General features: G+C 40.3%; 1 protein-coding gene across 5 annotated transcripts in view; it reads left to right on the top strand.

Moving 5' to 3' along the window:
* Positions 1 to 22,347, top strand: part of pkib (protein kinase (cAMP-dependent, catalytic) inhibitor beta) — a 29,926-nt gene extending 7,579 nt beyond the window's left edge. For 2 of the 5 annotated variants that reach the window (XM_024296190.2, XM_024296207.2), the window contains exons 2-3: positions 19,087 to 19,238; positions 22,059 to 22,347. In XM_024296190.2, coding sequence (XP_024151958.1) covers positions 19,087 to 19,238; positions 22,059 to 22,141 — 235 coding nt within the window. In that variant the 3' untranslated portion in view covers positions 22,142 to 22,347. Of the gene's footprint in view, positions 1 to 669; positions 804 to 1,111; positions 1,258 to 19,086; positions 19,239 to 22,058 lie in introns of those variants that run through there. The other 3 variants (XM_024296199.1, XM_024296215.1, XM_024296221.1) reach the window with 3 other exon arrangements.
* Positions 22,348 to 22,353: the final 6 nt, after the last annotated feature.

The following is a 22,353-nucleotide window of genomic DNA, read 5'->3' as shown; positions in this document are numbered from 1 at the left end:
TATATATATATATATATATATTAAAACTACAATAGTTACAAAACTACAATAATAAAAGCATTAAAATATATGCTTTTAGTTAATAAGTCAAAGTAATAACAAAAAGTATATATATATTAAAACTACAATAGTTACAAAACTACAATAGCTACAATAATAAAAGCATTAAAATATATGCCTAGGCAACCTATGATGAGTTATGAATGTCTGGATGAAACACAGAAAAGTATCACATTATTTTTTTTTATAATTTAAATATAGGATAAACTTGAAAAAATACATTTTTATCGACCAAAAAAAGCATTCACTGTAAAATAGGTGTAATGTAAATATTACTTAAACAAACAAATGTATTTTTCAAATGAAGATTAGATTTCCATTGAAATCCTCTCAAAGTGTAAACATGTAAAGTGTTTAATTCAGTTGAAGTAGTTAAAAAATCACAACAAATAATAAATATAACTAGACAAAAACAGAGCTTTATTTTGAAATTTTCCCCACTCGCTTGTCTTCCGCGCTGTGCACGTGCATCTTGACACAATCTATCACGAGCCAAGAGCGAAGCGCTCGAGCGTCTTTGAGACGTCACAGCTCGTGGTCCGATGCGCGCGGACCCGGCGGTGCTGCTGAGCCCATCCGTGCCAGCGCGCCGCATCCATCCGTGACGCTGCGCACTTTCTGCGCCTCTCCTCCCTGCAGAAGGCGGCGGATAACTCCAACTTCGGACCCGCACCCTGTGATTTTTTTCCCACCTCTGCGGGTGGTGAGCGTCCGTCCTCTGCATCACCTGTTCCGCTCCACAGGTAGGACACGCGCGCACGGATGTCTGCGGGAAAAGAAGCAACATTTTCCAGTCAGTGAGGCGGGAATCAGTAAAATCTATAAAATCAAAATTTAAATAAGCGCAAACTTAGACTGTGATCGGGTGAAACCCCTGAAACAGCAGGTTTCTGAGAGGAGGTGAAGCTGGGGCGCAGCCGCACCTGTCGCCCCACCATCAGCTGTTCTGCGCGTAAATGCCACCGGCGCACAGCGGTGAGCTCCATGGCAGCTGGATTAACGGCTCCGGTTTATTAAAGGAGTGGAAACGGTGACCTTCACGCGCTTCGTACACGATTCGGTGGTGAAAAAGCACAAGTGGGGTTTTTTCCAAGCTCGTTCTTCTTGTGGTTGAGAAGCGGTCAGGAGGGATTTAAAAACAGGTCATCTTGGGAGAGCTCCCCGGTTAATCGTGTTGTGCAATGTCAGGTATGGAAAGTAAGTCAAGGTTGTTGTTACCTGCAGATTTAACTCTGTTGATTTTGTAGTTATTAGTTCATTTTTTATTTAAATCTCATATCTGTACATTTTCTGACTGGAAAACCACATTTAATCCATCAGTGATTCAGCTAAATTTTATTTATTTGTGTTGTTTATGTAGTATTTTTTTTATTCTTCACATAAGCTACTTAACAAATTAAAAGCATATATTGTTTCTAGAGAAAATATTCAAAAATTATGGTTTATATAAAATGATAATTACAGCAACAAAGAAATCCAATATTAATAGTAAAATAAAACACAGTCTAAGTAAATATAAACTATTACTGTAACTAAACCCAAAAAATAGCTTCTGAAATGTAAGCACAACTGGTGGTTCACTTTTCTGTGTTTTCCAAACACCCTAGTCTTCCCGCTTCTGTAATCAGGACTGGCCTGACTCAGGTAATCAGGAGGAGGAGATTTGGAAAACAAGTGGGACAATGGCGAATACCCCCTCTCTGATTAAAACATGCATCTTTGGTGCTAATCATAAGACGTTCCCAGTGGTCTTTTATTTATGATTATGCTGAATTAGCCAAAATTAAAAGCCTGTTTTTTTTTTTTTGTTAACCTTCGTGCTGTCTTATGGGGTCCAGATGACTCCACTGTTAATGTAAACATCCCTAGGATAGGACAATGGTTAAGACCTATTTTCTGCAGAGCAGCAGGAGCTCATTAGTAATTCGCCACTGAATTGTGGTGCAGAAGTTAGCATCAACTTATTTCCCATCATTCCTTCTTTGTTTACACTCTGTCCTGCAAGCTTACAGCACGTCACAATACCAAGCTTTAATGGACGTTAATGGATCTATTTTTCTGTAAGAAGATGCATTTGAAATGCAGTGGAGAAGGGAGACTTTGGCCCAGTTGCTCTTTAAAAACTCAAGCTTTGTCATCTAATCCTGATTCAACATGATTTGAATAAAGAAATACTCAGAAATGCAGTTTTAATCTTAAATTAATTTATATTAGTCCTCCATTATGAGAAAAATGCTACGAGAAACCAAAAACACAATTTTCATCAGAGTGGGTCTTAAAGGACCTCAGAGTGCTTTTTTTCTAAAATTTTTAATGGACACTTATTCAAAAAAAGTCAATTTTTTTATCATCTTTGTGTTTCTCTTTGGATGATTATTTTGCTTTACCCAGTCCAATATACTTTTTTTAAGGCCTATCTCATTGGTTCACATTTTGGGGGCTTTTCCCTAAACTGGGTGATTGTAGGTTCAATTCCAGAGTCTGGTAATTCTACAAACTGTCATCTTTAGGCCTGTGCTTTTAACTTACTGGTCATTTAATGCTGGTTTAAAAATGAAAGGAGGTGGAACCGAGTCAGTTCTTTGGATAACCACTAGGGGATTTCTTGATGGAATTGGGATTAAATAGGGGCATTGCTTTCATTCAATGCTGCCTTATTTACTGCCAGTTTATGTGTTTTCTGGTGTTTGATAGCTTCATCCAGTTAAGGCGGTGACGACTACCTTCAAAGATGCCAACAATAAAACAGCAGGTCAGCTGATGACATGGTTCAAACATCTAATCAGGCAACAACCCAAACGGATTTAAAGCTGAAACATCCAGCAGTGGTTGGAGATGCTTGTGCAGTCTCTGCTCGCATCGGCAGCATAGCAGTCATGGGAACACCGTCACTTGTAGTAATGCTCAAGCTCCACTGTGCTTTATAGTATCCTGTGGGAAGTGGAGTTCTCTGCTCCCGCCGTCATCGCAGGCGGCCGGCTTCGTTCTGTCACCCCTCGGGTGACTCATCCGACCTTCCGTCAGCCTCTTCTCCTCCTGCAGCCTGCGCTCTCTGGAAATCAGGCCTCCCGTCGCTGTGCGTTAACACGGAGGGCGGGCAGATGATGCCAGCGCCTCCCTCTCAGCCACTCTGATGTCGGAGCCACTGGGGTGTCAGACATAGATCGCCGCTCAGCCTTTATCAGGAGAACCCCTCGAAAGCCCCATTAATGCTTTATGTTTATCATTTACGAGGAACAAAGTCTGCGCCAGATATCAGCAAACAGGTGAAGGCTCACCTATGAACTCTGTAATCCTTAGGGACGCCGTCACTGCCGAGAAGTTTAGCGTCACTCATTTAGTAAGAGGTGATAAGATTGATAAAAAATTGTGTCACTGTGCAAGTTTGTGATCCTTCTCTTCACTTCCTCTTTGTTTTAAGGTAAATACAGTTCATAGGCGTCTTCATCAGTTTATCAGGAGTATTTTACATCATAGCCCTGTGGTCACATGACCTACTACTATTTTTTTAACTAATTTAAAGCATTTTCTTTTCAGCGGTTGTCGCCATCTTTCTTTCTAAAAATGAGAAACTTTGCGGTTCAAACACCTTGTTCGATGCTTGTCATCTCAAATATGAAATGAAAAAACGTATCGTTTTATCAGAGAAAGGGAAGCATGTGACTAAAAGTACACTGAATCTGCAACTCAGTGTTTTTATCATTACAACAATGACCCAGAAATTGAGGTTTCTGTTCTGTGCGGTGTCCTTTTAACCCAAATCCAGCTGCTATGTTTAGCTTTTTAGCAGAAGTTTAGACTGTTTGATTCATATTTAGTTGTAATCTGACTTGTATTTTGAAAGGGTTACCGTAATAATGTTGCCTGACAAGGCTTGTAGAGCTGGTGGACACTGTCAGAATATTGAAATATTTGTTTGCTATAGAAAAAAGTTTCAAATAAATAGAAATTGAAACTGAAAAAAGTGGGGCTTGCATTTTCTGTTGTGTTTTTTATCCTGCAAATGGCCAATTAACTTAACAGATCTTTACTATTGATATAATCAATCATTAAAATAAAAAAGTATATAAAACTAAGTGAGAATACAAGACAATAGTGGTTAGAACTAGAGCTGCTTGCGAAGTGTTGAAGCAGTTCAAATCTTGTGAGTCTTGCTCTAGGTGTTTTCTTTCACGGATATATGCCGATATTAGAAAAACTTGCCATATATTTCCATCCAGACTCAAACCACAATTATTAATTTCCCATTCATGATCATTTTCAACCGGCTGACACTTCCTTGTTTTGAAAAGGACCCTACTCATACATCACTACCAAGTCCGAGTCCCTGATTTGTCAAAGTTCTGCTGTTTGGCGTTCAAACTGTCATTGCCTGTTCAGTAGACTTAGTTTTGAACATGGAAGTACCATATGTGGGTTTACGGGGATTTACTTTTCATTGAAAGCCAGTTGCCGAGACCAATGTGTACATGGCATGAAATGACTTACTTTAGTTTTAAAAACCAAGAGGACCTGGCCACAGACAACAACATGGCCCCAAGATGGTGCCAGAGCTTGACGTCCTTGACCAAAGTTCTCCCAGAAAAACACTGGAACTGGGTTAGGGTTGGAGTTAGGGTTTGGTATCTTCTAGTACAGATATGCAAATTCCGACTACAGTTGCGACATTTCCACTCAATGATGAGTTTATTTTTGTGTTTGAGCGCCATGTTGCCTGAAACCAGGTCCCTCTCTTAAAAACTCAAATACCAGATGATTAATACGTCTCATGATTTTGCCACCTCTAATTTGGTTACATATAATTTATTTTCCTACATTTACTATCCCTAAAACAGTTTTTGTATTCTTGTCTTCTCTTCATGTGATTGTTCTTTTAACTGTGTTGGTTTAGGTATGTCAATGTTTTTTTTTTTTTTTTTTTTACTGAGATCAGAACAATGTTTCTCCTCTAAGTCTCAAAAATGTATCTTTGCGGGGAGAAAGACAAAAGGAGGACAGTTAAGGGTCACCTGCCACTTACTATTTTCACTGCTGGGCTCCGAATTGAATTTTTATTGATTGTGAGCCTTTCCCCTTTGGGAATGAAAGAATAATTTGCCCGTTGAAATGCTAGTCATTCATTATTCCTCCCTATTGACCGGTGACCTATAAAAATGTAGGCCAAGCCGCTGTCTCTGTAAAGCCCATTGCCCTTTTTCATGACCCATGTGCCGGCTGCCATTTGCCCACTGTTGCTTTTATCTTTCTGCCATTAAAACGTGTCGTAGGTTATTTCGGCGCCTTGCTGCAAAGGACAGAGAGACAGCTGCTGTGTTTTACAGAGCTATGGAGGACGGGCGATGAGCTTGAGAACAGAGGAGACCTTTTTATTTCTTCCTCTAAGAATGCTCTGACCTCCACCTTTGAGAGTTTTTTTTTTTCCTGCAGCGCTGTTAGTAGACAGTCAATGGGGTTGCAGTGTAACTCAATAGGCCTTGCTGCCAGGCTCCATGGGGATAGATTGTGGTTGTCGTTGTCATCCATGCTGCTGTCAGGCTCTCCAGAATGATTAAATGGCCAGCGAACATTGATGTCTTTGCACAGGTCAGCTTTCCTTTGACTGCACCCACGCATTCAATAGAACCACCTGCTTCACTTTCTCTTTAAGTGCACGGTAGATTCCCTTTTTGTCCACATTGTGGGCCTTTTAAGACAGTTCATTAAATGTCCACCACAAGAAGGCTGTCCTTCAGGAAGTTGGCAAATAGAAAACCTGAACGTCATTTCATCAGTCACCATTAGATCTGTTGAATCTACAACTATACCCTATTTGGCACAGCAGACTTTTATGGGCATTCTTGAACGCACACTTAGCCCATGGTGTTCACTCTGGACTGTTGCTACATGATACAAGCGCATGTATCTGCCTCCTACAATTGGAAGAGGTTTGGTGTGAAATGTCAAAGTGGTGCAAATTTTGTTAAAGGTTTTTTTCTTTCTCGGCTCTATTCTGATATATGAAAGACTTGGTGTCGTAGAATTTAGTTCAGGCACAAACTGTAATTATTATTTTTTCCTTCATGATCAAATTTTAGTTTTTAAATTTACTTCCATAAATTAAAAGAGCCTGAACCCATACATCACTATCAAACCCAAGTCCCTCATTGGTTAAAGTTCAACCTAGTTTAACTTTCATTGGCCTCACGTGTTGTATGTAGAGCCCAAAAACAGTCTCAGAAGCTTGCGTAGCTATGTGTGAATGTGAGAATTTTGAATGCGAAAGCCTGAAACACTGTCTACGTGTGTTTACATGTGTCTATGTCCATTTACTCACTTGAACAAAGCTAAAGAGTATCCTAGTTATGGTCGAACAAAACTAGGATACTCTAAAATGTCTTCTTCAAAGCAGCATTACATTCAATTTGTGACAAATATAAATATTTGTTAAGCGACATATTGAAAAAATGTGTCTTAAAATTTTAATTACTACTGTATAAGCAATTCACAAAGGTGGTGTCATCTGCAAACTTCTGACCATGACAAAAAGTTTGAGTTGAAGAGAAGTAGAGCCAGATCATCTGCTGGGTTGCTGTCCATAATATCAGCGTTATTTGTGGTGATCAGTCAGGACACCAGACCAAAATCAGCTTTCATAGTAGTAGATGTTCTTTCTTGGGGCTGCACTGTGCTGCAGTGGTTAGTTCTCTTGCCTCACAGAGAGAGGTTCAAATCCCACCTGGGACCTTACTGTGTGGAGTTTGTATGTGCATGTGGGGGTTTTCTCCGAGCACTCCAGCTTCCTCTTACAGTTCAAAAATCATGGTTCATAATGAATAAAATCTCTAACTTGTTCCTAGGTGTGAATGTTTGTGTGAGGTTTTCCGACAGACTGGCGAGCTGTCTAGGATGAACCCAATTTTTGCCCAACAGTAGCTGTGTTGGTTCCAGAAGCCCCATGCAATGACCCTAAAAGGGATTCAGCAGGTTCTGATGATGGATGGACGGATATTCTTTCTTGACTAGAAGACAAAAGTCTGCCAGTGAACCAATAATGCAAGTACTGTAAACCTTTTGTTGGATTTCTAGATATTTGGAATAACCTTAATTCTGCTTCCATGAAAAATGTTTCTCAATTGATCCACTTAAGAACAATAGAATCTATCAGAGTTTTTGCATCTGGAAACTCTTGGATCACTCCTGTGTGAAGCCACAATTTGTACGTCATAGTCTCTCACACTGTCATCAATACGGGTCGTAAATCCAGCTGATGTGTTTGAGCAGACCCCATTTCAGCTGTTTAGTCAGCTGCTCCTATCCCACACAGGATCTTGGGTCTTCTGCTGACTCAGGATGGTGTTGCTTCTGTGTGTGGGCGGTGCAACCCAAAAACTGGCAAGATGTCAGCTGATGTCCCGTTTGCCAGCGTTGCCTTCAGGAAGCTTGATGGTGGTTGCCAGCATGCCAAAGCTGTGCTGCATCACCACTGTATCCCACTGCTGACACCACCTTAGAGTTCAGACAGAGCCTCGGGCTTCACGTTGGCCTCAGTTGCACTGGTGCATACAAGGGACCCTATGAAATATTGATGCGCGCTGTACATGTTGTCCTACAGTGTCACATTTGCACAGCACACAGCAGATTTACTGTCACAACCTTGCTGCTGACAGATAGCATCTAAATCCTGAAAGTATCAGCTATGCTTAGAAAAAATGGGAATTGGAAAATTGTGGGGGAAAAAAGCAATCTTTCTGTGCAGACAAAAGTTTATAAGTCTTGTTTCTTAAAAACTAAAGATGATGTCAACCTGAACTCAACAGCCGGATCATCAGCATGCAAGACTCAGTCCCCTTACAGGTGTTCCTGCTGACAGCTGAGGCTATATGGTCAAGGTCACCAAGCTGAGTCTGCATACTTTATTACCCAAGAGAACTGAAATATTTTAAATAAGTTTGATATTCACATGGGATTCACATCCTGCTTTACTTTGCAAGATTGCATGGATTTCTAAAATATAGTTTTTGCAGTTGTGCCGTGTGACAGCAGCATCTTAGATGTCACGTCTTTTGTTACTCCACTCAAAAAGACACATACATAAATTTCTGATTCTTTTTTTCCCAAAACTACTAACACATAACTATTTTAGGTGTTGGAGAAATGTGGAGTTACAGTATGTGTCTTGGCCGAGGACAATGTTTGGGAAATTGAATGATTGGATGATGTTAATTCCTATAAGGAATTTCTTCTATGAAGGATAGATAGAATAACTTCAGTCTGAAAAAAATCCTCCTATTCTATAATCCTGCAATTATTAGAGACTCTAACTCGGGAGGGATGAACACAGTTTTTACATAAAGTCACACAGAGTCCTATGGAATGTATACATAAATGGAAATGAGCATCTGTAAGCTAGCAAACACTATTCCACCAAGAGAAAGGCTTCAGCTAAAGCTGATCAACTGGTTTAGGCTACAAACCAGAACTCCACATCATCCAAAACTGAGTTTCTTTCATTTCTTTTTGTCAATAGATGATTCCTTTTCATTAAACCCCATTGAATTAGCAGCTAACAAAGAGTGATGTTAAAGCCTCTGAATTCAGTCTGAGCTCAGTATTTAACAGGTATTCTTTGAATATAATTTTAACCAAAAAATCTCGGTTTTACTCCAGATTTTGATGTTCTGATAAAGTTCCAAAGCTTACTATTTCTTTTTCTTGAACAAAATGGGTGTAACAATTGAGAACATCTTCGGAGTTTATTTGGAGTTTATATTTTTAATTAAACTTTTGGGTGTATTCAGACTGGAAAAGTCAGTATGTCTGGACCGATTCCGCTTTATTGGTCCTGAACCCTTAGGGTTTTGTCTGTATTCAGACTATTATCAACTGGAAGTTTCTGCTCTGAATCTAAATTTGTAAATAAAACTACGTGACTGAAGATCTATTTAATCATTGGCCAGGAATTATGAGAGTGGCGCAAAGCAATGAGAGAAAAAAATAATGAAAGTCCAAAGCTTTGCAATCATTGTCCGGATATTTAACCCATTCAAACTTTATATTTCGCTTACCAATTTCGAACATTCAGTACAACACTTTTTTTCTTTTTTCTGCTCCTTTGGCATTCTCCAAGCCAATGCGGTTACTAAGTAGACGAAGGCCAAGAAGATGCGCTGATAAGTGTTATGAATCCTGTTGAGAAACGGGAAACGCTTCACTGGCGGAGAGCAGCCTATCGGACCTGTTCTCGCTCCGAAGACGTCTCTGGAGCGCCACACCCTCTATGCATGACGTAAAATTCAGCGCAGTAATAATGACACACGATCGGTGTGGATTGTTTACACATAACAAGATCCTATCAACAATCAATATAACCCACATATCTCGATCTGAAGTAAATCTTGATCTGAATGAGCCGGATTTGGTCAGAGTATCCGAATGGCATGTTTACATGGCACAGTTTTATTCTGATCAGGCGTTTGTTCCAATGACTTGTGTCCAACTGAAAACAATGGCATGAAGTGATATTAAAAGGTGTATGAGGTTGCAAATTCAGAAATTTATTTTGAAATAATCAATAAATGTATGCTTCATACACAGGGACTGAGTTCACAGAATAAAAGATAAGTTATAAGTTTTCTCATTCCTGCTTTAAACCAATAAAGCAAGAAGGAGACAAAAAAAAACAACAAAAAAAAAAAACACTGGAATGAATGGGGAGCCGGTGTAAATTGCTTCTTACAAGTAAGGTAAGATTAAAATTTATAAAATAAAATGATAGAAAAAATTATAATGTATTACAGATGGAGGATCTGGTGGTGGAAGTCCATAATGTAACAGTTTTAAACTGTAAACTGAAAGATTTGAAAGGAAAAAAAAACCTTTAATGAGACTATCTCCATTTGCTTTCCCTCACTGCAACTTAAACTTACTTAACTTGGAAGAGCGTCAGCTCTCGCTCTGAATTACTGGCTAAAATAAGACCATACATGTCCTCAAACAGCCTGTTACCGCTCGTCATCTTCCGCTCTTCATCACAGAGGCTCTGCCTGCTCCTCTCACCATTTATACTCTGCTGTTGTGTGGTAAGTGTGTTAATGGCTGTAAATAGCTTGCGCTCCTCTATTGTCTTTGACCCTCGTGAAAAGCCGCCCAATCTAATTCATATTTGGCAGCATGGGGCTGTTGGTGGGCCTCATCTCATTTAATGGTTCAACACTGTTGCACATAAAGCTCATTACACACTGTTTGCTCAAGTGGAGGGATTCTCTTTTCAACTTTGAATGATTTTATTTCAATGCTTAATTTTGTATTCTAAATTAACAAAAGACGTAAAATTAATACTTAAGAGATCGGTTACAAAGAAAAAAAACATAGTGGAAAAATTCAAATACACTTTCTAACTGATCTAATGTTTAAATTATTTGGCTATGTGCCTTTCTTTTTGTTCATTCCCCCTTTCTGGAATTTTGTTTGTGCATGGTAACATGTCACAATGTGAATAAAGCCTGTTCTAATTCTGATGCTTTTTTTTATGGTGGGGGGGCAAAACGGAACAAATCTTTTTTTCAGTTGCTTTATCATTTCAAATGGAAAAACACTTGCAGTTCGATTTATTTAGCTTATGTTGCACCCCAAAGAACACCCATAACTTGGCTGATGGTGAACACTCACTTTCTCCATGAGACACATTTCAAACCAGATTTAGTTGGCGCCAACACATATCCCCATGTAAACACTAGGGATGCAACGATTCACTTTCCAAACAAGGTGGTTTAAACCTCAAATGTTTGGTCACATTCGGTTTAATATTTTATTTGGGTATTACCAAATAACAAATTCTATTGCTATAAGCAACTAAAATGAAAGAAAAACTTTCAATTGGCTCACATTAAGTCTGATGTAATGTGTTAAAACAATATATACAAAATCCTTTTTAAATTTAGCATAAAACTATTGTTTGACACTGTCAACGTAAGCATAATGGTATAAGGGATGCAACGATTTACTTTGCCCATGATCCAGTTTTATGGTTTGGTTTTTAACTGAGAATTGTGTCATCCTTAGTAACCACTAGGACTGGCTCTCCTGGCTTCAATGGAAAAGAGTTAAGCATTATTAAAGCATAAAAACAAACAAACAAAAAGTGCTCCAAATTCTTCTTTTTTTTCATAGTGCTCCAAATTCTTTTTTTTTTTCATTTTTCTTAAATCTATGGGTGGGATTACCTTTCAAGTTTGTCTGCAAGTGGATGCATCAGAATGGAGAGGAGCAGGGAGCTATTAGCCCGCCGGTGTAGCCTCTACACAACACCTACATTCTTTTTCCTACAGCATTTTTTATTTGAAAAAGGAAATACTCAGAAATTGAATTTTAAGCTTAATTTTCTTTATAAATGCCCTCCATCATCAGAAAAATCCTGCAAGTACATGTTAAAAGCACCAAAAACACCATTTTCATTGGTGGGTCTTTCAGATTCACTCCTGTCCTCAACAACTGTGCTCTTCTTGTGCACTTTTTTTTCTTCTCATAAATATTTTAATCCTGTTACAGGGCCTGCCTAGATGTTTGCATCCTCAGGACCAACAGTGCTGTCAGCCATGATGTCATGAACTAACCTCCTAGATTTTAGATGTTCAAAAAGATGAAATTTGTCTGACAATTCTGTTAGCTCCCTGCTTATCGCAAAGGTATGAAGGGATTTGCAAATGTTCCTATTTATTTACAGTCAAATAAGGGATGTAAACCAATGTACTAGCATAAAACACGAACTCTTTAAAGGTGTTTTGCTTAAAAATGGACCCATCTTAGTCATTCAGTACATGCCCGTAAAATGAAAGCCTGTACTGATGCTTTCATTTGGTTTAGGGAAATGTGGAAGCAGTCAGTCGCCGTGAGACGAAGCTGCAGTACCGAATCCTCCTGAGATGTTTGCGAGATCTGACAGGCCGCTGTGATCACACTGTCTCATTAGATCGCTTTCACCCCTCTGTCACACTTTCCCTCAGTCGCTCTGGCAAAAAGAAAAAAAGGAAAAAGGAGAAGAAACAGTTTGTTTGAATGTGAATCTCTGAGTCACACTTTGATTTCCTCTCCAGCACATATGCATGACCTTCTGCTCACTTGTTGCTGAGCAAACACATTTCTAGGTGGAATATTTTACTTATTGTTTGGTAATTCAGTGTTTTCAAACTTGATTTATTTTATCTCTGTGCTTTTTGACACTCCAGTTTGTTCAAAGCTAATCTGATGGCAAACAGGGACAAAAGACACCTCCACAAGCAGGAAAAAAAAGAAAAAAATGCCCAAGAAGATGGGCTTTTTCCTTGTTGGCTCTCCTCCTCCTCTTTATAGCTGTCTGTGTAACAATGGTGCGGTTTCCATGGCAGCCAGAGCATGTTAAGCTTTGGGATAACAAGGAAAAAGCTGGCAAGAAAGACGGGGAGCTATCACAGCGTAAGGAGGACTAAAAATAGTGCGGGACTTAATCCTCGGCATTATTTATTCATCTGAAAGTTCTAGTGTCTGTGTTAACATGGTTCCTCCTGTAGTTCCTCGCTGGCGGTTTTCTGGCCTCGGCCCCCACAGTCTTACCGACTGACTAATACCCTGACTGCAGGAGGGGAGGGGGATGCAACACAAAGGCGAGACGCTCCGAATGGACACTATGTGTAGGAGCCGTCTGTCTTTGCATTAGTGAAGGAAACTACCACCGGGGGATGTATATATTTCTTTTGATTCTACATTTAGCAACGAAGCCACTGCAGCGTCAGACTTCCGGCCGTTATCTCCCCACACCACCAAATGTTTCATATAACGTCCACCAGCGGTGCAAAGCCTGCCATGTAGTGTGTGACAGAGTTGAGGTTTACTGATGAATACCAGCACAGAGGTCAGTTTCAGGGCGCTGACATGACCCGGCCGCTCGGCTCAGACAAACCTGTCACTGTTGGGAATAGAGAGTGCTTTGACACTCTTCAAAAGCAGGTACCAGAGCTGCCATTTCTGTTTCTGCCTGTTACTCATCTGTCCTTTAGTGATGGGGGTATGTTCTCACTTTTATCTATCACCAAACAGCAGCTCCTGGATTCACTCATTTTTATTACATAGCATTTTGTCAGGAAGTTTATTTTGGACACACAAAAATATCCAGGTTTTTAAAGTTTTATTGCAGGAAGTGTTTAAAGGCTAAAGAGACACTAATACTACTAGGAAATTAAAACTTGTTTATCACCGAGTGATAGAGCTGTTCTGAACCCTACATGAACCACGGTCTCCAAAGGAACTGCTACAAAAGATCGGACCGTTAACGACCATCCTTTTCTCCATCAACAATGATCTAGAAATCTAGAAAGAGTGTTTCTCTTGGAGAAACGAAAAGATCAAGGCCACCAACACTTTCATTGCTGCTTTTTCTCTGGTCATTTTGGCATGTTTGGACTTTTGTATGTTCTTGAAGGTGCATTTAGGACCTGAGAAAACCACCTGCGGAGGGTGAGAGGAGCGTTTTATATATATATATAATCATATTGTATCATATCTTATCCGTTCCTTGCACTGCTTTTTTCTGGACTGAGATGTCTGAGGTCTTTTCAAGGATCTGCTGTAGCCACTCCTCCAGTTTGGAGGTTACAGCCCCGAGTTCTCTAATTAACATGGGTACCACTGTCACTTTCACCTTCCACGCTTTCTCCAGTTCCTCTTTGAGTCCCTGGTAATTCTCCAGTTTCTCATGTTCCTTCTTCTTGATGTTACCATCGCTTGGTAATGCCACATCCACCACAACTGCTTTCCTCTGTTCTTTATCCACCACTACTATGTCTGGTTGGTTCTTCATCACCATCCTATCAACTGTATCTGGAAGTCCCACAGGATCTTTGCTCTCTCATTCTCTACCACTTTCTGAGGTATTTTCCATTTTGACTTTGGGGTTTCCAGTCCATATTTTGTGCCAGTTTCTGTATATTATTGTGGAGCTCCATGTATGCTTTCCCAGCCAGCATCTTACACCCTGCAGTTATGTGCTGGATTGTTTCCTCTTTGCACAGCCTACACCTTGGGTCTTATCTGGTGTGGTAAATCTGAGCCTCTATTTCTCTGGTGTTCAGGGCTTGTTCCTGTTCTGCCAGGATCAACGCTTCTGTGCTGTCCTGCAGGCCAGCCCTCTCTAGCCATTGGTAGGACTTCTTGATATCAACCACTTCAGTTATGGTCTGGTGGTACATCCCATGCAGGGGCTTGTCCTCCCATGAGGCTCTGTCCTCCATGGATGTTTCATCCTGGATAGTGGCTTCCATGCTCACTAGTCCTCGGCTTCATTCCTTGTGGCTAGTACAGTCTCAGGATGCTGGATTTGGGATGGCACCCTCCATGCATGGTGAGGAGTTTTCGAGACTGTATATGTATATGGTATATGTATGTATATATATGTGTGTATGTATATATATGTATATATATATATATATATATATATATATTGTATATATATGTGTGTGTGTGTGTGTGTATATACATACAGTAGCAGTGATGATTCTCTGTTTTGACTTCATAGAATACCGCTTACTTTGTAGCTGTTTTGTGACTAAATTTCCTTTGAGCGAGCAGTTCTATGATGCTCGCTGAATCTGACTTCAAAGAGAGGATAAGGTCATGGAGTCTGCTTTTAATGGAATCAGCAAGTGTTTATAGAAACTAAAAGTTGAATTTGGGGGCTTTCAAGCCATCCCAGGACATGTTTTTGTCTTCATTTTATGTTGTAGGGAAGATGTCAGAGTCAGTAAGCGTCTTCTGGATCTTTCTGTCATCAGCTCTCCTGCTTTGAAAAGGCTTTTCTTTAAAGAACGCAGGTCAAATGTCAGGAACCAGCACCGCTCCGGATCAGCGTGCAGCTGCAGAAAAAGATGCTGGAAAAACCACGTCTGAAAGTCTTCAGTTTTATCAGCGCGGTTCCCTCCCTGAACTCCGGCGGCGAGCTCGCCCCTCGCGGCACTTTCATAACATAACCGCGTTGCATAACCTAACTGCAGTTTGTTTTCGCTGCCTGGCTGAGCCGGCACGCGTGTTGAAGAATGTAGGTCAATTTGGTTGACAAGATAATCCCCTCTAACCTGTTGTTGGATTAAAGCTAAATAAACCTGTTCACATGATGGGTCAGTGTTTAATCCAGCAGCTTAATCAAAGTTACCAGATGCTGTAATTATGATGAGACCGGCGGCTGATTCGGATGCCGATGCTTCAGGACGGAGGACACGTCAGTTGCTGCTCCACACACTATATTACCTGGATAAGCAGTTCACGGTCAGCTCTCCGGAGGCTGAACACTGCCAGGAGACAAAAAAAAGATGTTTCCCTCATTTCTACGGTTTTTCATAGACCATCAGCTGCTCCGTTGGAGCCAGATGCCTCTGCTCACATGAGCATCTTCATCTGCCCTCTGATCCAGAACAAAGAGCAGCTCTGACATTTAGGTCCTCTGAGGAAAAGCTGGATTAATATTCAGGATTAAAGCTCGCTCCTGCGACGGCGGAGCGGTTAATCTGAGACTGAGACCTCTGCGTGAACGCAACCGGATGGTTCTGAGAAACACAACAAAGAGAAAAATGTTAGTGACTTTTAAGAGAAAGTGAGTGATGTCACTGAAACATTTGAACAATCCTGTGATAATAATTTAACATTTTGTGAAATATCTTCAATTTGTCAACAGTTCTAGCAAATAAAAGCTTATAGTATATTTTATTTTTGTGTGGTAAAACCTGCACATAAAAGCCTGACAGTTAGAAAAAAGGAAATTAAACATGGTGGAAATGTCATAGACAAATTGGATAAAATGATATTTTTAAGAGCTGAGCATCTCTTATAAAATTTGACCCACTTGTGGAAATGGAAAACTGCAGACACAGTATATTTGCTGGGAGTGGGGTTGCCAGTTCCTGAATCTACTAAAATTCCCACTCCAATAATCTTTTGATCATTATGATTATTAGCTAACATCCAGAAACGTGTCATTTTCTAGGACATAGTTTATTGTCATGTAATTGTTGTCCATATTAGTTTTTCCCAGTACTACCAGAAAGGTAGACAATTATTCTTTGCTGTTTCCTTGATAAGTTCTAACTCGTCTTCCCTTAAGATAACTTGCTGTATGATTTAATTTTATTTAAATAAAACTGTTGCTGTGAAACAGATACAGCATATTATTTGTTTTCGTTTTTTTGTTGTTCATGTATTGGAAGTCATTTCGTCATCTCAATATCTATATAACTAATATCGCACATTGCAAGTTTTCCTCATATTGTGCAATCCTAGTCATCATTTTTTATGTATTTGATGGGGACGATGTACATTAATGGACACCTATTCAGAGAGTCATAGATGTAAAAATACCAGATTTTATACCATGGTCTGGGTGAATACTCGATTCTGATTGGCTGCTGGGTGTGCATTAAAAAGTGATAATGCACAGTAATAACGCACACCTAAAAAAGAAGTTCCGGTCACACAGACCAAACGTTCGATATCACTGCGCAGGCTTCTTTAAAACACATTTTTCCTTCATCGTCTGGACAAAACAAGCAGTAATGGATGAACTTTCTCTCTGAACTGATGCTTTATTCAACTTATTGTAGCGACCAGCATTTATATTCCTCTCCTTTTGTAAGGTAAATTAATATTGACAAATTAGTTATTCTCCTTCTAATAAAACACCACTCGACATGAAAGGTGTAGTCTTCTGTTTCACCACAAGAGGGAGTTTCTCATTTTAGAGCAGCTCAGAAGAACGAACCTGCCGTGAAATGAAACACAGACAGAAGCTGAATATGTTCTAGCTGCTCACTGAAGGATTAACGTCAGAAAAGGAAGAAAAATATCCTAATTTGTCCGGGTCTTTCTTTCAAAACAGCGACACTTTACCGCTGCAGCTGAGGTCTGTAACGGCTTCAGGCTTCATGCCGTGTTCCATATCACCGTGACAACAAACCGCATCACGGATCAAATAGTCCGCTTTTTTGTGAAAAAATGAGCTAAACCAAAGAAATAACAAGAATAAAGTACTAAATATTGATTAAATGTTTATTTATTTTGTAAAGACCATGGTATAAGCGGGATAATACCCTCCGAAGAGTGCATTATGAGAAATTAACGCACTTCACGGAGGCAACCGTCCGACGCGAAGCGTCGGACGGTTAGGCCTCCGCGTCGTGCGTTAATTTCTCATAACGCACACTTCGTCGGGTATTATCCCTTACATAACTAGGGATGGGCCGTTGTCATTTCTTTTGATATTTCCGCTGCAACTGTGGCCGATAGCCGATCTTTGCCAATACTGATATTTAAGTGTCTACAATACTACAATAACACAATGTTTAGATTTGTTTTCTGTTTCTTTTTAAGAAATGCTCAAATTTTCTTTTGCTGTACAATCACATTGTTCTTGACATTTTTAACGTACAGCAAAGGATCTCATAGGAGCAAGTATCACTTTAAAACTTTAAAATATATCTGAAAACATTCAGACCATATACTGACTATTAGACATTACTAAATCATAAGTTTTCCATTGCCAGGGATCCATTAGGAACAACATATAAAGACATTTGGACATAGATTACAAAAATAAAACAAATAACAGGAAGATGTAAAGTAACAGGTTAAAAATCAGTAATTTCAGGACTGGTTTACTTTCAACCATTGTTTAGGACGAGGAAAACGAAGACGTACACGGATCTATTTGTCTGTAAGTGGATGTATCAGAATGGAGCAGTTAAGGGAGCTTGTGGTCCAACTACAAGCTTATTTCATCTGCTCCTGATTCACAACAATCTGGATAAAAAATACTCAGAAATGCAATTTTAAGCGTATTTTCTTTATGTATGCTCTCCATGCGGGTTAGATAAAATCCCATCTTTTACTCATCAAGTTTTAGGGATCCAGGGCTTACATAAGACTCAGCAAACGTGTTTTCCTTGTCAATAAGTAAGCACTGCATTAATTATTTGTGTCTGTTCTTCTCTGCAGGATTTTCTTGTTTGGTGGTTTAGGAGATTAAAGTTCTTTCTTCGAATTTGGAAAAAAAACAAATACTTTTTCGTTTGTTAATACTTAAAAAAAAAATATATATATATTTCCAAAAATAGAAAAGAGAGAAAAGTGGCACTTTAATCCACCAGTGTGTGATTCAGTTAAAAGGAGTGATGGTTACATTTCTTCTGATACCCGAGGATAAACCTGCAGACTTTTAGATCCAAACTTAATGTCAGCTCGTATGTGAGATGGGATTTACCCCCCCTCCCTCTGGACGGCGCGGCTGTTTAACAAAAGGAAGGAGCGAGGCTCAGATCGCGTGGAGAACGCGTTTGAGTCGAATGTTTACCTGCCAGTGGTGCTTTCTTTTCCTGCACTGTTGCCATAGCAACGGCGGGCTTTCATGCGAGTGTGAGACAGGGATGTAATTCTGCCTGTCACCGAGCGCAGCCCAGATCTGACTCCCCAACTGCTGGTTGCCATGAGACCAGACAGACACATCCTCAGCCGTGAATCATTTCTCTGGATGCTCAAATTTCTCAACAGATTAGGAATCTTCTTCTCTTTTTTTTTTTTCTCTCTCTCTTTCTCTTTGAATAACGTAGACTGTAGCTCTGCTGACAACTAATCCAGTGCTAGGAAATGTGAAAAGGTTAGATTTGAAAAGATGAGTGAGCATCAGGGACAACTGAAAAAAAAAGAATCTGTAGGATCATCCAAAAGTCAACATTTGCCCCAAATGTCACCGTCATGCAGATTCTCTGCAAAAAACAAAGCATTTGACAAAGAAAACTGGAATTTTATGCATGTTCTGAACATCCATGAACGTAAAACTATCTCCTACTCAGTTTGTTCCATGCTGATGCATTCTGGGTCATTGTGGCCGTACAGTCAAAGCAGAACTTAGTCTGCAAGACATTTTTTTGGCAGAAATATTTATACCGCCTGATGTTGGTAGTTCTCTGTTACGCTGCATTATTAATAGAAAAGAGAAGGGAAAGCTCTGAAGTTGTTTCTGTGTTTGGTGTGCAGCAGCCCTGAGATGACAGAAGTGGAGCCCGTGCTGGATTTCGCCTCCTCGGGACGCTCTGGGAGGAGGAACGCTCTGCCGGACATCCTGGGGTCTCCGGCCGGTGTGAACCCCGGAGACCTCCCCCTGAAACTGGCTGAGCTTTCCCTCAAAGGTAACCTGCTCACTCCAGGGGCCAAAAGGCAGCTTGGATTTATTCACCACTGATAGTTATTAAGTTTCATGCTGGTTGTGTGTGTTTGTTCTCATGCAGTTTCATCCAACGTCAAATTAATAACAAAACCGATTAGAAGTTATTTTAAACTACGTTCACACAGCCTTCAACAACACACATTCTAATGAAAAGTCAGGGGTGTCCAAATCCAGGCCTCGAGGACCGGCCTCCTGCTGCTTTTCCAGAAATCCTCCCTTATATGCTGTTGATTACCTGGATCATTTGCTGCGTTTACATGTGCAAAATGTCCTTGATCGGATCAAAGATCGGATTAGAATAGATTTGTGCACACGGGCCCTGAACAACTTTATCCAATTGTAACAAACGTTTCCATCTAGCACATGGTTGATTGGAATAAATCATTTTGACATGCGTCTAAACTGCCGAAAATAGCCGTAGAAGAAGAAATAGCGAGTTCCGTTATAAACAAACAAAGATCCTGTATAGAGCGAGATGATGTATAGTGCTTTAATTTTTATTAATAATATTTTTAAGTGACTCTTTGCTCATAATTTTCTAAATCTGTGCAGTATTGTGCATCTTGGCTGCACGTAAATATGTGGGAATAACATCAGTCTTTATTTTGTCTGGGCATGGTTTGGAAGCATGAATTCATGTGATTTTTTTCCACGGTTTCTCATGACTTTTCGGTGCGCGGAGCAGCATCTCTGCATTCAAAAGCCGCCTCCGTTGGCTCATACCGTCCTGAAGCCGCTCGGATAGACAGTTTTCACGGGAGACACGGTTTTCCTAAATTTGGCAGCTCACTAGTGCACACCAGCCGGACGGACTGTGGTCCGAAACACACGCTGTATCAAGCACCCCCCGCCTTCCCGACCGACCCCCTCACAGATATGAAAGATATGAATCTGCTGATCTGCTCTGAGAAACGGTTCACTCGTGGAGAGCAGCCGATCAGTCTTGTTCGGGCTCCAAAGACCGCCATACCCTCAATGCATGACGTAAAATTTAGCACAGTATTGACACACTATCGGAATGTCTGTTTACATGAACCACCATCAGATCAACAATCGGTATCACCCACTGTCTTGATCAGAAGGAAATTTGGATCCGCTCACACCCACTCCGCACATTTTGACAGAAAAATACTCCAAAAAACTAATAGGACTGGCAACCCTTAGAGCTGGTTTATACTTCAAAGCAATTCGTACCTGCTTGCCCCGCAGTGGTCGCATCGGAGCGGAATCACCGCAGTCGCTGCAGAATGTGACACCTGCTGGTGACATGACCCATCACGTCATTTAACATAAATTTATTTCAGGGATTATGCAATTAAAGAGGAAATTGTCCAGAAAAATGTCTTTGAACACTGAAGGTAATGAAAAGTTCACTGAAGAAGTTATAGGAAATGCTGAACTTCACGCACAGATACAGAGAGAGTTACAACTAGACAGAAAATAGAGCAAGTTACTGGAAAGATATGTCTTATATTTCATATCTTGCAGCATTCCAGAACTTCATTCACCTCTTTTTATTTTTTCACCTTTGTATTGCCTGTCTCTGTTCAGTGGGGGAACACATCACTTCCTTCTCTGCCTTTCATGTACCTGCGCGGGCGCAGACGCAGCAAGTGTTTGAGCAAGATGTTCTTCATATTAAAAATAAACACTGGAGATGATCGAAAAGTATAAACACCACTCAGAGATTCATTGCAGTTATAGCGAACAGTCACAAGCGAAACCAGACAACACTTTTAACAAGGCCGCGCGATAAAGCTGGATATGGTTGATGTGATGACCGATTACTTTGAAGTATAAACCGGCCTTAAGAGTTAGTTTTTATTTTTTATTTTTATTTTTTTTTCCATTTCAGGCTTTTAAACCTTTAAAATCTGAGGTGTCTTTGTCAGTTCTCTTTGACTCACCATAGCTCCTTACACAATGTGAATTAGCTGATCAGCAGAGAAGGATTTTACACTAGTATGCAACACTTTAAGCAGCTTGTCACCAATATGCAACACATTTCTAATATAAAGTGTTATATATTGACGCCTTTCTCTGAATAAGCTGATTCACGATCGCATAAAGGGTTGAAGTTAATTGCGGTCAAACATTGGTCTCTAGCTAAAGCTCCGATGTAAACGTCTTAACAGTTTTACAAATATGAAAACTTTTGATCATATATATACCCTCTTTGTGACACATTTTAAGCTAATCCTGAACACTACGCCGTTTATTCTTATTAAAAAGTTTAATAAAAGCGACTACAACTCTGAAATTTTGCAGGATTTCCGCTTCCGGCTAAAGATTTTCAGCCGCCATCTTGTCTGCAATCAGGTCCTCCTGAGTTATTCACAATTTAATGGTTCGGACAGTTGTTAAGAAGGCAGGACTGTGGGGAAATGATCTTTTTAGCTACAATAATTTTATTTTAATGATTTAACACAGAGGTTTACAATATTGTAACATCAAATGTGCAAAAAATATACGAATTATGTGAGCAAATCTAAACAAAGTTGTTGCAATGTTGGCCGCATAGAGGAAGTGACGTAATGTTTGCACATGCAGGGACTGATCGGGTAGAGACGCGTGTTCAAAAACCAACTTTCTCGAACACACACGTCACATGGTTGTGTGGATGTAGCTTTATGATTGACAGATGAGGACAAAATTAGTTCTCACCTTTTCGTTTTTCTTCTCCAAACCTCTCGTTTACTAACTTTCATTTCATGCATTTTACTTTCCACAATCTTCCATAAATAATTGGTCAGCTTTCGCTCACCCTCGGCTCTTTGTGCAGATGGTCCGGGAGGAGTTCAGTCTCCCACGGCAGAGGAGCCTCCGGCACCGCCGGAGGGCTCGGAGGAGACCGGGGGGTCGTAAGGACGCGTCCGTTTCTTTCCCCCGAAGACCTGCAGAGATAACCTGAGGAGCGAGGTGAAGAGCAAGGATCTTCAGAGATCCCGTCTGTTTTGGAAGCAGCCAAACAACGGAGTGACGAAGCGACTCCAGAAGGACCGGAGCCAACCCCCACCCCCAACTCCAAACCTGTGTAGAGGACCCCTGCAGCCTCTGTGGACACAACAGAACCTGAA

Source organism: Oryzias melastigma, linkage group LG11 (assembly GCF_002922805.2).
Source record: "Oryzias melastigma strain HK-1 linkage group LG11, ASM292280v2, whole genome shotgun sequence".
In the NCBI taxonomy this organism is placed as follows: domain Eukaryota; kingdom Metazoa; phylum Chordata; class Actinopteri; order Beloniformes; family Adrianichthyidae; genus Oryzias; species Oryzias melastigma.
Note: the sequence above shows the minus strand (reverse complement) of the source record. Positions and strands in the feature narration are given on the sequence as shown.